The sequence below is a fragment of the Stylophora pistillata genome, chromosome 5, assembly GCF_964205215.1.
Source record: "Stylophora pistillata chromosome 5, jaStyPist1.2, whole genome shotgun sequence".
Classification (NCBI taxonomy): Eukaryota; Metazoa; Cnidaria; class Anthozoa; order Scleractinia; family Pocilloporidae; genus Stylophora; species Stylophora pistillata.
Genome location: NC_142523.1, coordinates 12,663,424 through 12,677,499, shown reverse-complemented (window position 1 = coordinate 12,677,499; position 14,076 = coordinate 12,663,424). Strand labels below are relative to the sequence as shown.

At 40.2% G+C, this 14,076-nt stretch overlaps 1 protein-coding gene across 1 annotated transcript in view; it reads left to right on the top strand.

Moving 5' to 3' along the window:
• Window positions 1–11,724, top strand: part of LOC111335349 (protocadherin Fat 4) — a 40,965-nt gene extending 29,241 nt beyond the window's left edge. Inside the window, exons 23-36 of the mRNA XM_022941231.2 lie at window positions 164–484; window positions 1,171–1,406; window positions 2,165–2,330; window positions 2,457–2,797; window positions 3,301–3,646; window positions 4,013–4,789; window positions 5,754–5,939; window positions 6,074–6,338; window positions 6,814–6,982; window positions 7,733–7,893; window positions 8,266–8,345; window positions 8,702–8,757; window positions 9,223–9,268; window positions 9,524–11,724. Coding sequence (XP_022796966.2) covers window positions 164–484; window positions 1,171–1,406; window positions 2,165–2,330; window positions 2,457–2,797; window positions 3,301–3,646; window positions 4,013–4,789; window positions 5,754–5,939; window positions 6,074–6,338; window positions 6,814–6,982; window positions 7,733–7,893; window positions 8,266–8,345; window positions 8,702–8,757; window positions 9,223–9,268; window positions 9,524–9,771 — 3,398 coding nt within the window. The 3' untranslated portion in view covers window positions 9,772–11,724. The remainder of the gene's footprint in view (window positions 1–163; window positions 485–1,170; window positions 1,407–2,164; window positions 2,331–2,456; window positions 2,798–3,300; window positions 3,647–4,012; window positions 4,790–5,753; window positions 5,940–6,073; window positions 6,339–6,813; window positions 6,983–7,732; window positions 7,894–8,265; window positions 8,346–8,701; window positions 8,758–9,222; window positions 9,269–9,523) is intronic.
• The last annotated feature ends 2,352 nt before the right edge of the window (window positions 11,725–14,076 follow it).

The following is a 14,076-nucleotide window of genomic DNA, read 5'->3' as shown; positions in this document are numbered from 1 at the left end:
ACAAGGAAAGTTACCGAGGAATTATTTTTCATATTCAGCCATCTGCAAAACCAAGCATGTCCTCATTATTTCCAAAACGAGAGTCCAATGATAAGGATGATAATAATCTCGCTCCTTTTTACTTTTAAATGTTAACAAATGTAAATTGTTTTTTTTTCCCCAGACATTTCTCTGGACGCAAACGTGACGGCAATTGCCTGCTCCGATGAAGACCTGGGACCAAATGGAAATTTCTCTTTTGAAATCGTCAGCGGAAACTTTGGAAACAAGTTCAGACTGGATGACAACAGGATCGTTGTAAATGATGCACTGGATCACGAGAATGGAAGTGAATATGGCTTGGAGATTTATGTGACAGACCACGGCGTTCCAAATAATATAGCTGTTGTTATGGTAACAGTGTATGTGAAAGCTAAAAACGAGTTCACCCCAATCTTTCAGTATCCCAACTACACGGTCAATATCTCTGAAACTACAGCAATCGGTGAGTTTATTTTCGAATTTCCTTTTCAAAATTTCACGAGAGAATTGCATCCATTGACCTATACCTGGTAGGACAAAATCTGAAGTCGTAAACATTATTACATGCACTGAAGTACTAATTGATCACAAACGAAGGTCTTGTAAAGAGTGATGGAATCTAGAGCTGCCTTACACAGCTGAGGCAATAGTACTTCTTGAAAGAGGGGGACTACAACTGAGTGTTCAAATATGGTTTTATCCCAAGACTAAAGATTGAAAGAATTACCGTTTACAAAATGTTAATAATAACGCTTTGATGGTGCTCAGCAGTTTTCATTCTAATGGCAACACGTTGAGTATCACCTACTTATGACTCTTCAGTGCTAGTTCTATGAGCGCGTTACAGACTTAGAAAGAGCCACGCAGGACACTCTTGCATTCAGAGCGAGTTTTTGTAGACTACATAACCGACGAAGGGCTAACGCTCGAAACGTCAGCTTTTGTAATCGTTACGTTGGCCAATTTACCATTTCAACTTTGTTGATATATCCAAATTATTACATAACCGAAGGTCCTGGTTTAACTGTATGAAGCAACTTTATTTAAACCCTGGAAGTCAATAAAAGAAATCAGTGCTAGAACAATTGGGACGCGTAGGTTTCATTTTTTCTTTTGTTTCCTAAACATACATGACTCTGAATTCTTCAGGTTCCCAAGTATTTCACGCAAGCGCAACTGACTCAGACGAAGGCCTTCACGGGGAATTAGAATATTCCATCACCGGCGGCTTGGACGGAGGAATAGACTTCACTGTGGACTTGAAAGAGGGACAAGTTTTTGTAGGGGCTGAACTAGATAGAGAAACAAGGGACCTCTATGTCTTGAACCTAACGGTTAAGGACAGGGCCTCTAAAGAGAGTGACCGTAGATTCTCTACTATGAAGGTTAGTGCTGATACAAGCAGCTGGTGAAGGTCTAAATTGTACGATATATGTCTAATAAAACTTATTTTGTCTAAATTGATTGCCCAACGTTAAGATTGGCTCTTTATAAGATTACTGAACTCTTGGCAAGCTCATTAGCTTGATTAAAGTTTGTTTAAAAACAGTATTTTTGATGTTACAGTTGAAAGTTGAGTCTAGATTCCTACTCACGGTTTTTATGCACAGTTATCCGCAACACTCGTATTGGCTCTCAACAGGGCAGGCTAGGGAGACCACTACTCTGAGGAATAGCAAACAAATGACTCCGTTTGCGTAATGGCTGCTCTAACAAAGTGTTCTCTTACTAACAGAACAGAGTAGCCTTCTAAGGTATCAGGTTTACTTGTCTGGTTGCCAGACGTAACACTTCCAATACCTTTTGAATTAAGCAAGTTTATCATTGGTGGTGTTGAGATGCAATGTTTATATGAAGTTCATATATTTTGAACTGCGGTATTAGATACGTATGATGTGCGATCCTCGCAGTAGATAGCGCTATTTATGCAATAGCGAAAATCAGACCTGAAAAAAATCAGGCCTGTATGGGACTCGAACCACTGACCTCTGCCATACAAGTGCAGTGCTCTACCAATTGAGCTAACAAGCCAACTGGGAGCAGGCCGTTAAGTTGATTGGTGGTGTTATTCAAATCTGTGAACGTACCAACAATTTGATTTTAAGTTCCTCGCATAACCACCTTTTCCGCCATAACCTTACAGTTGGTCATCCACATATCTGACGAGAACGACAATCCACCGGTCTTCACCCAGGGGATATACACTGGCACTATCCCTGAGAATGTACCCTCAGGATTTTTAGTCACTCAGGTTAACACCACAGACGCCGACATCGGAATCAATGCTGAGCATACATTCACAATCACAGGTACAAAAACAATCAAATGAATGAACGTAAAGAAAAATACCTGAAGTTTTCTCCAGTTATGTCACCTTTTACCAACGTTTGTCTAGTTATTCGCTGAAATCAATGACTAATGCATTCTGATTCTAGGAGGCGACGGTGTCGGGAAATTCAGCATCAATAGTTCTTCTGGCGTGATATCCGCTCGGTCAGGCCTGGACCGAGAAACAAAAGACACCTACTACTTGTCAATCACAGCCCAAGATGGTGGCACCCCACCACTGACCGGGTTATGCGCAGTGCGCGTGTTCATATCTGATACTAATGATCACAAGCCCGTGTTCAGTCCTGCCCTGTATCTAACGAGCATTTCAGAAGCCACGTCTTCTGGAACTGACGTCATACCTGTACATGCGCACGATAAGGATGCGGGAATAAACGCGAGAATAGATTTTTCTATCGTTGGTGGAGATCCTAAGAAGCAATTTCAGGTGAGTTTTCTTGAATGAACGGAACGGCCAAATTCTTCAAACTAACATTATAAGAATTGTAGGAGAGAAAATAGGGAGAATTGCTAAGGAGATCCAACCTCGTTCCCAGGGTCTCTCATCTTCCCGCCCCCTGGAGCAAGGTTGGATCTCCTTAGCAATTCTCCCTACTTTCTCTCCTACAGGGGGCGGGAAGATGAGAGACCCTGGGAACGAGGTTGAAGGAGATCTTGGGAGTGAAAAGGTTGATAGAGAACCAAAGACGTTTTGCTTGCTCTCAGTAGACATGTTTGAACTCTATGTAGTCAGCTGAGCTCTCTGTTAACATGGCTGTAAAATTGTGCACTTAAAAAATGGAGACTAATTTGTATTATTAGGACTTTCGCCTCATTCCAAAAGCGAGTTTGTTTCTCGTTGGATAATCGTTCTCTATCGCACGTTAATGTGCGCATCGAACTGTGAAATATCCTACCTTTCGTGTAAGCATACATTTCTCTCCAAAACAGGTGAACTCTGCAGGTATGATAAGCATCAAGAATTCTTTAGATCGGGAGGAAATTCCTTTCTACACCTTGCTAATTCAAGCGTCAGACCAAGGCATCCCTCCCCTGACAGAGACCGTGTTTGTCAACGTTACAATCGAGGATGTCAACGACAATCCACCGGTGTTTTCTGATAGTAATTTTACTGTAACTGTGGCTGAAAATCTGCCAGTTGGCTCACGATTTCTAAATGTAACTGCATCAGATTCTGATATTGGGGACAATGCCGTGCTAACGTGGTCTATCGTAAGTGGAAACACTGGTGACGTCATGGCCATAGAGTCATCTTCAGGGATATTATTTAATCTGGGTGAGTTGGCCAATCTCTTTAAAGGGGGAAAGTTTACAAAGAAACTGGTGATGCGTCAGTGAGGAGTATAACAAGATAATTTGGTTTTATTAACTTAGTTGATAATGTAAATTGGCTGCCGTAAAGAGTTTTGAAAGCTGACGTTTTGAGTGTTAGTCCTTCTTCAGAGTAAATGATTGGCCAATGTCTGTTTGGTTACTCGCTTTGTCCCTATGAATGGAATTCGCTTGTTTGTATTTTGAGTTCTCATCTTTCCTTCCTTCCTTGTGTTTTCCCTTGTTGTGACTTTTAGTTACCTCATGTTTAGACGTATGTTGCATAGCATCTGATAGGCTTTTTTTTTCTATACCATTTCTTCGTTTACAGGTTCATTTGACCGTGAGACCACCCCAGAATATCTCTTGACAGTGAGAGTCAAAGATGCTGGAAATCCTCCCTTGAACTCTTCAACCAAAGTCCGAGTAAGAATAAGCGACAGTAATGACAACTCCCCCGAGTTCAGCGAAGCCGATTACACCTTTTTCGTCGTAGAAAACCACCCAATAGGAACTTCCGTTGGAGAAGTACAGGCCAATGATATTGATAACGGCACGCATGCGCAGCTGGTGTATTCTATCGAGTCTGGAGATGAAGACGATCATTTTTCCATAAACCAAGTCCAAGGGACTATTTACACGGCCGTAGTGCTGGACAGGGAAGATGTCAGGGAATATAGGATCAGGGTCAAAGCTTCAGATTCGGCTGTGTTTCCATCAGGCCTATCAACCGTCACGAACGTTTACATAACAGTTTTAGACCAGAATGACAACCGCCCCAGTTTCCCTCAGCCGTTTTATAACGCATCGGTCCCAGAAAATTCCCCATCCGGAGTATCAGTTACCACGGTAACAGCTAAGGATCTTGATAGTGACGCTAATGCAGAGTTGACGTATAGCATCACCCATGAATCTTCAGTGGGATATTTTAGTATCAACAGTGCAACTGGAGAGGTGTTTGTAAGAAGCTCGTTTGATTACGAGGCAGTGAAATTTGTGAATGTTACAATAACCGCGCAAGACAATGGGATTGTCAGGCTAAATAGCTCTGTTTCCATGAAAGTTTACATAGAGGACGTAAATGACAACTTTCCAGTTTTTGAGAAAGGTCAGTAACTGAACCTTATAGCAGCTCTTGCTGTAATATTCCTTTACTAATCAACGTTCTTATTCAGGGTTCCCCCGCTCCTTGAAAGTCCTTGAAAGTCCGTGAAACTCCTTGAATTTAAGTTTTTGTTTTCGAGGACTTGAAAACCCTTGAAATTAGACTCAGGTCCGGAAAAGTCCTTGAAAATAAATGCAGACGAATCAAAGTCGAAGTTTTCTTTTGTCTTCGGTGTATAAAATGTAAGTTCCTAGCACAAATCGCGAAAACGAGTTTTCCCTTCAAGTCCCGCGTCCGATTATGATGTTTGACACGTGATTTTCATATATTTTGTACCTGATTGGCGCATTGAAAATAACCTTGGTTACCTAGCACGTGATCACTCTGATGTGCATGCTTGAAGTCACGCTCGTTGGACTTCTCAGCCGCTCCTATTTAATGCAGACGGTCCTTGACTTTGAGAACCCAAGTCCTTGAAAATGACCTAAAAAGTCCTATAAAGTCCTTGAATTGGGTTCCGCAAAAAGTGCAATAACCCTGCTTATTGTTAAAATTCCCCTTTGAAGCTCTTTTTCTCTAATTTTGGTTAAGGGATTAAATAGTAAAACAGGAATGTGCGAGAAGGGTACAGGGGGAGAAGGGGAAGATTTTTGCGCGAAAAAGTTTGAGTAAGAGGATAGAAAAATTTGGTGTAAAGATAAGTATTGTTCATCGTCTTATTAGTGAATCGATTCCTTTCAAACTTTGAATTACTTGGATTTAGCTCGTGACCTGATTAAAAAGCGTATGTTAAAAAAAAGCCGTGGTTCTGTGTGTGCAAGAGCTCCCTGCTTGTGAAAAACGTTTGAAACATTTGGAACGAATTATTGAGACTTTTTTTTTAAGTTGCTATAAAGGGAAGCACTTTGTTTTTAAAATCTCTTAACACATTTTTTTATTCTTTTGCGACATTATTGCAACCTTACAGATTTCTACGATGCTCTTATTCGTCATGACCGATCACTCGACTCAGCTCCCATTGTTACAGTCTCTGCAACAGACAAAGACTCTGGTGATATGGGGACTGTGGAATATAACCTGCTGGAAGCCTCTTCGGTTTTTACTGTGGGACGCAGCGATGGCAATATTCGCCTCTCTTCATCTCCTGAGATCGGTAGAGTAAACTTTTCTCATAAATCTTTTCAATTGATTATGGGCGTAAGGTTTTTAAAGACAAAACAACTAATTTAATTATTTTTTAAGGATCATGTCATATCTTAATTCCTAAAACGTCTTCTTTTCCTGTAGGGAAAAAATACGTGCTGCGCCTGCGCGCTACTGACCAAGGCACGCCGCCGTTGACTAGTGGCATCATTACGGTACGAATTGACGTGATTGATCCAGAGAACACAATGGTTGATATAGAACTTGAAATAACTTTGGAGCAATTTGAGGCAAATCGTGAGCTGTTTCTTGAGAAAATATCCAAGCTTTTGGGAGCTGAAGTGGGCATTTCAGAGATCGTTGTTATAACTGAAGAAGCAAGAAGACGAAAAAGAGAAACAAAAACTCGGTAAGGGTAAATTTCCCTGTTTGTACCCATTTGGTATTCCCACATTTTTTCATGCTTGGCCTGTTTCTGATTAAACTCTTTCATTTGTCGTGTGTTACCCATGTATGTAGTCATAACTGTTGTGTCTTTGGCTTTTCTGGACACCTCCGCCATTGTGGTAGTATGCACAAAGCTTGTTGCATCTGAAAGTGTAGGCTGCCTTACCGAATATGTATACCAAAGAATGTAGCTAGAGATTTTCAAGTTCGTTATTCCATCCCTAGCCATTACTCTCTCCTCTTAGTTTATCATTGCCTTTTTGTACTTTTTTGGTGGTCTCAACTGATTTGAATGCCTTAAAATAATATGTTTCAGCCTAAAGTTTACTCTTGCTACGCAGTGCAGCTTTCACTGAGTGCTCTGGTGAAACTTGGTGTCTACTTTTAATTTTATCGATATCCTCTAAGTTCACTCCTAATAATTCCTTTATTTTCAGTCTTAAAGTCACCATATATGCTGTGAAAAATCCAACCGGAAATACCACAGATCTTAATGAAAAATTATCGCATGTCAAAGACTATATGACACGAGACGATATTCTGAGCGTTCTCCTGGATGAGGATGGAAATCTTAATCCAAACCTGACAAATGACAAGGAGTTAGAGGTAAAAAGGTGCTACAAACGCCAAGAGCATGAAAAATAATCACCGACTTTTAGTGCAGGAAAATTTGCTACTGATTCCGAGCGCGGAGGAGATTTCCATTAATAATCATAATAATAATAATAATAATAATAATAATAATAATATAATAATATAATAATAATAATAATTAATAATAATAATAATAATGTAATATTTAATAATAATATAATAATAATATTATTATAATAATGATATAATAATAATAATATAATAATAATAATAATATTTATTGATTTGTATTGCGCAAATATCAATCCAGAGTAAAAAATTTTCATCTGCCATTAACTCTAGGCGCGCGAAACGTTTCTCTGATTCTATGGTGAGATGAGTTGCTACTGATACCAAGCGCGGAAAAAAGTTGCCCCTGACTCCAACCGCGGGAAAAATTGCTTCTGACTCCAAGCTCGGTAAAAGTTGCTTCTGACTTCAAGCGCGGGAGAGTTGCCACTAACTCCAAGCTCGGGAAATTTACTTCTTAGTTAGGGCCTGGAATTGCAGGCCTAAGGATGTTTGATCATTGTACACATTCTTCCAACTTCAAGTCCTAGGTAAAGTCTGATATAAAGGTGATCTACACTTAGGGAGCTGCAACAGTTGAAGGAAAGATTCCTGTTTAATTTAGACAGTTAATATCGTATTTCAGAAGTGAAGTTTCGTTCTTAATTTATCACTAGTATTGCAGTTCTGTTGAGAATCAAAATTTTTTTGTAGGTGTTTAATATTCGCACAGTGAAGGCCACTAAACGCACCATACCTCCACCTGTGCCTTTCTTCAAGACAACTGTTGGTATAATCAGTTTAGTATTTGGCTGTTTTGCGGTGTTGCTGGCGATTGCTTCTGTTGTATACTGGAAAAAGCGTGCAAAGAAGAGGTTGGTAGAAATACTTCATTTTCCGATCCTAACGAATGCGTGGAACTTTAACTTTAACTGTTTTCTGCGATATACTAAGCTCAGGTCTTAGCGTTTGTTGTTGTTTGTCTTTTTGTTGTAGTTTGTTGGAATTTCTCTCGCTGGCCCATTGTAAAGAGCGGCTGTCTTTATTGTTGCCGTTCGCATCCGCTTTACGAGACATCGGCTTGCCCTGCTGTAAAATTTGCCATCCGAGACCAAAGTTGCTAAAAGCGCAAATTTCGTTGTTAATGTCTGAAGTCTCTGTGTACATTGTTGAACGAACTGTATTTAAATTATTTTAAAAAGAAAAACATTTTTATAATGATTGATATTCTGATTTGTCGTTGACAGACTTCGATTGCTAGAATCCCGTGAACCTAATTTAAGACCCCACAGAGACTCCACAAACACAGAAGTCGCTTTACACAAAGGTAAGTTCGTCAAGAAGAGGTAGGGTTGGGGGGACGGGAGGGGACGGGAGGGACGGGATACGCAACAAATTTTTGTACGGGATACTCTGCATGGAGTTTAAAAGCTAGGCCTTTCATTTATTACCTCTGACATAGAGGTACGTCACACTTTCACTTGGGACATAATGAAAACACTGCCTATATGACGCACATTGTACTGGTACGTGGTAAAGCTGTTCTTTAGAAATTAAGCGGCGTAAAACCGTTCTCTAGAACACGTTGAAAACCTTCTAACCTTGTTGTAAGACATTTTCATACTAATTTCTGTTTTTAAAGTAGTAAAAAAAATTGATCTCTAAGCTTTCTTCTTTCTAAAGGCAAGGATAAGCGAAACAAAATGATCTCACCTGTAATGGCGGATGATCAACAAATTGTAAGTATTCACGAAAGAGGGTTTAACATTCTCACCAGTAAGAAAAAATTAAAAAGATAGACGATGCGATTGTTTGAACTACTTTCGTGAAGCTCTTCTGAATATTTTTCTGGGAACGTGAAAGGCAATAAATATGGCTATAATACAAATGTGTAACGTCGCTGCATTTGTGAACCCCAAGTTTTCCCTATAGATCGATCATTTTTGGTTTAATAAATGTTCTTTGCACTGTCAGCTTTCGGCCCTCACAAAAACAAATGTTCAGATTTATAAAAGGTTCGGCTAAATTAAAGGTAGTTTAGAAAACAACTTAACTTTTTCAGTATAAAGAATCAGACTTTAGACTCTACGTGTCAACTTCGACTTTGAATTAGTAGACACTGAGCTAACCTGCGCACAACATTGTACGGTTCACTATAATTTTGATCATAATTGTAATTATTTATAAATAAATTCTTTGTTCAGGTTGCTCACAATGGAAAGCGATTCGATGGAAGAGCTGTAGATCCAGGTATTTGTAAAGCCTTTAAATATGATAGTATTCATTTTAAAAAAAATGTCCAATGTATAATACCAAACGTATATGTGAGATACGGAATTTCCCAACCTAAATATCACTGCTTGGTTTTCTCAATGTTCGAGGGGAACTCAGAGAAAATTATTTACTAAGATCAACGCGTAATCCTGTTCCCTTCGTATATTTTGAAACGCAGTTTAGTCCGAAGGGTTATCATCCCATTTTTTTTTTCTGCTATTTTCTTTACAGCGACAGGGAAAGTTTACCTTTTCAATAAAACGACTGGTGAGCGCATGTGGCTCAAAGACTTGCGCGAAGAAAGAAATGGTCCCCAATCCCTTTACAATCACCGTCAAACGCATTCGAGGTATGCGGATCGTCAACATTACAGAGTGCAGGACATACCGCCACCGCGAGCGTCAATAGAGAAAAGACACGAATATAACAACAGAAGCAGTCATCTCCAGTTACCAGGAACGCCTGAGGGGCATTCATAACCAACTCAGTTGAATGAGCTTGCAAAGGTATCTGTTTCTCAGGCAAGCTTGGCCGACAAGGAGTTAATTAATTCTTGTCATGCGTAAAGTGTGCCGCTGAGCTCTGGATATCAAAATTTCGGCTGCAGCCCCACAGATCGCTACAGAGTATTTAAGATCTTCTTGTCAAGCGCTTATCGTAGGTTTACCTATTTTTATAACACACCACCAAGGGCGAACGGTGAACCACAAAAGTAAAAACCGGTAATACCTGTGTGGCCCACGCTGTGCTTATCACCTCCAGTGCTCCCGGCGTCCTCTCCTGCTGATGTCCTCTCGGCCAAGCGTTCGAAATTGGGCAGGAGTGTCTGATAATAGAGGAGAGCGTCCTGAACCGGATTAAAGTGTCCAAAAACAGACAAAAAGTGGACCAAACCGTACGAAACACCAGGGAATTTTTCGAAGTTGGACGGAAATTTTGAGGCCGTCTCTAATAAACGTCCTGCCCATATTGACCCCGGATTTTTTTTTTTTTTTTTTTTCACTTTGTGGAAATAAAATTGAGGATTGATTTCTCAATTTTGTATTTTCACATCGTATCTGGTGTTTCGTAACATCTTACTTAAGTTTTTTTTTTTTCAAGGTAACACGTAAAAATATCCTAAACCCGAGAGAACTGTCCGAAATTAAACGAAATCATCGAACATCAGACGGTATCCTCAAAGATTGGAACTGCTTAAAAAGGGACGATAAATTCTTCAATCTAGAAACGAGTCATATATATCTTCGTAAACTTCAATTACTTCAGTTAGGAGTTTGTTATAGATCTTTTTTAATTCAATTTGCAGTTAATGGAAAATGGCTACGCACGAAGTTTATCCGAACAGAAACTAATTTGAATTTCATTCAATCAGTCATAAGAAAAACGAATATAAGGTGCGTACAGTATAACTGCGTTCCCTCCCCCGCTTCTTGCAAGAAGCGTATTTTTCATCGCTCCAGGCTACTGGAGACCGCTTTCCCGTGAAACATAAGCCAAAAACCAAACCAACACTACATGCTGAATTCCAAGAATAATTTCATCAACGACTTATCTTGCTCCTGAATTGCGGTGAAGTCAAGAGAAAATCTCTCTTCGATGATTAAGCAAAAAACATAAACCCGTCCACGCGACCTTAATGCAACGTACGATAATAGTGTTTCCCTTGAAAATTACTAACTAGCCCCTAGTTGGTCTATCTGTGTTTTCCCAAGTAGAACACCTCAGCCCCACCTCTCCCCCGCAAGTCGTAAGCCAACGCCCAGAAAACTATGCATTTCGCTGTAGCGATGTTTGTTTACAGTGCCGAGTTAAATAATATGCTTTGATATTTAACACTAGCTCTCTTCTAGATATACGTCAAAAAACTTTTCACCATCATTTGTGCTATTTTTCAATAGTCCACCCGAATGGGGGTTTAAATGCTCCCCTTCTCTTACCAGTCTCCTTTCCTCTTCACCCTCCCCCCCAGGGTCTAATCATTCGGAATTTTAATAAATGTGAGCATTGTCTTTGGTGGAGCGTTTGCTTATCAGATTGGGTTGATTCTTTCAAATGCCTAAGTAGAATGAGTGCTGATCTGTCTCGTTCAGTCTAGATTTTGGCCAATCTTATTTGTTTGCATATATTTGCTGTTACCCCTTTAGAATGGTACTGAAGACTGGTCTTCACTGAGCTGAAATATTATGAAAATGTTTTCTATATTCAGAACAAGCCCTCTAACCTTATTCAACCATGCAAATGCGATAGGCTCACACGAAATAGCAACCAGTCCTTGTAATTGTTCATAAACTTCAAACACCTGCTGAAAATTCAATAAATCAGCAATGGACTTGTATTGAATTTTTTAAAATTAAATTTGCAGTTTTTGATTTCACCGTGTATTATGATCCAACCAATGCTATTTACAGATATTAAAAGCGACTTTTTTTCAAGACCGCGTGAGAGGTGGCGCATCGACCGAAAAATGATTATCCTCTTAAGAGGCCTTACAGTGAACTTAGAAAGCCCAGCGGGAAAGTTACAAGGTCGCTCTGAGCTCATACTTAGAAAAAGTTAGCATCACCGACCTTGTAAAAAACAAGAATACATGTGACGAGAAAATGCAGATAATGGAAGAAGCTATTAGTTCCGGTATGGACGCAATTATGCCCCTGAAAGAAAAGTCGGTATCAGCGAATGAGGCGCCATGGATGAATAACTCCCTTAAACGCCTTATTCGCCGCCGGCAAAAAGCACTAACCAACAACAATCTGGCCTAGTACAATCAACTCCGGAATAAAGTGAACAGAGATCGGAAAGCATTTCGAGCAAAGTACTACGATGCCAAAGTCAAAGATCTCAAGGCTTGCAAGCTTGCCCAGTGGTGGAAGGAAATCAAACAGTTAAGTGGCTTTTCTAAGGTGGAGCGCGCGAGCCCCATCGCAGACCTTCAACACCTTGCCGATGAGGGGGAAGATCCTAAACATTTGGCCAATGTTATCAATGACGCTTTTGTGTCACTAATGAGTGCATTCACCCCCCCCCCCCCACTAGTCACGCCCGATGTACACGCGCACGCGTACGTACACCAACAAGAACCTCCCCGTCCTATATCTGAGTTTTCAGTCATCAAGAAACAATCGGCGCTTAACACGAACAAAGCATCCGGACCTGATGGAATCCCCTCTTGGGTACTCAAAGAAAACACGGACTTATTGGCTGCACCAGTGGCAGACATCTTGAATTCTTTTTTCTTTGGAGCGTCGCCTTCCAACTTCGTGGAAGAAAGTGGACATTACACCCCTCCCGAAGACTTCACCTGTTAGTGATGCTAACAAACACCCGAGGCCCACTTCTTTGACCCCAATTCTTTCTAAAGTCGGGGAAGAGTTTGTCATTGAAGGCTACGTCAAGCCTGCCGTCCTTGCAAAAATTGACTGGAACCAATAAGGGGCTGTCCCGAACTCCAGCACTGTGCATGTCGCTAATCAGTATGCTTCACAACTGATATAAGGATCGATACTGACGGAAACGGTTCTACAGTACGCGTGATGCTTAAAGACCGTTGAAGTTTAAGAAAGCATTCGATCTTATCGACCACGCCATTCTTGTGGCTAAGGTTGGGGGTTATGAGCTCCCACCTTGGTTGTTGGATTGGATTGCGGACTTTCTCACTGACAGGAAGCAACGAGTGAAGCTCGCCCATGATTGCTACTCGGATTGGGGATCAGTCAGCGCAGGTGTACCGCAGGGGACCAAATTGGGGCGCTGGCTCTTCCTTGTTATGATAAATTAAATCAATTAATTAATTTAATTTAATTAATTAATTAAATTAATAAATTAAATTAATTAATTAAATTTAATTAATTAATTAAATCAATGTAGACTGCGTCAACCTTTGGAAGTACGTCGATGACACATCGATGGCCGAGACGGTCCACAAAGGCCAACCAAGTAGAATCCAAGTTGCCGTAGACGAACTAGTTAGGCAGGCCGAGACAGATAAGTTCCAATTGGATGAGACCAAGTGCAAAGAGTTGCAAAGAAGTTTTTCAAGATCTCCAGATTCTTTCGAAGCAGTTACTATCAATAACAAATCAATAGAGGTTACAACTAGCGTAAAACTTCTTTGTCTCACAATTTCAAACAATCTTAAGAACGTGTCCACGTAAGATCCAAGCAATATCAAAATTTTAGTCCACATGGTACCCTCCAGAATTTGATACTATTTTGTGTATATACTGGTATAAGTCCAAGTTAAAAACCTGCCAAACATTTTTCCCAAAGTCCGAACAGTTCACGAGATACAGTGGTTCGAGTGAAATGACACAATTTTAAGTAAAATCATGGTAAATTCGTCCATGAAGTCTGAAACTTTCTCAAAGACTATTGGGTCCAAAAATATAATTGAGTCAACTAAATTTGAAGAGGATGCGATAACTATGTTCGAAAATATTAATGTTTCAAGAAAACCTTCAAAAATCGAGATTTTTCATGATTCGAATTTCTAGTGAAAATCGCTTAAAATATCTCGGATGCGGCCATGTCTCTGCTGAGAATTACTCCATTTCCATAAAGTTTATTTGTTTAGGAGTATATAGAGGTGATAAAATCTGTGTGGAGCATTTCGCTGCCCATTGCCGTCTAATATGATCATACTGCGTTTCCCGGTGAAGTTTGTACTGGTGCTTTCCGAAGTCGAGATGGCTGACAAGGTAGTGGGTAGAGCGGTAGACTTTAGCACACCCTTCCTCAGCACATGAAAGCGAGGCGCTTGCAGTTTCTTCGCAGTTAGGTTCCCCCAC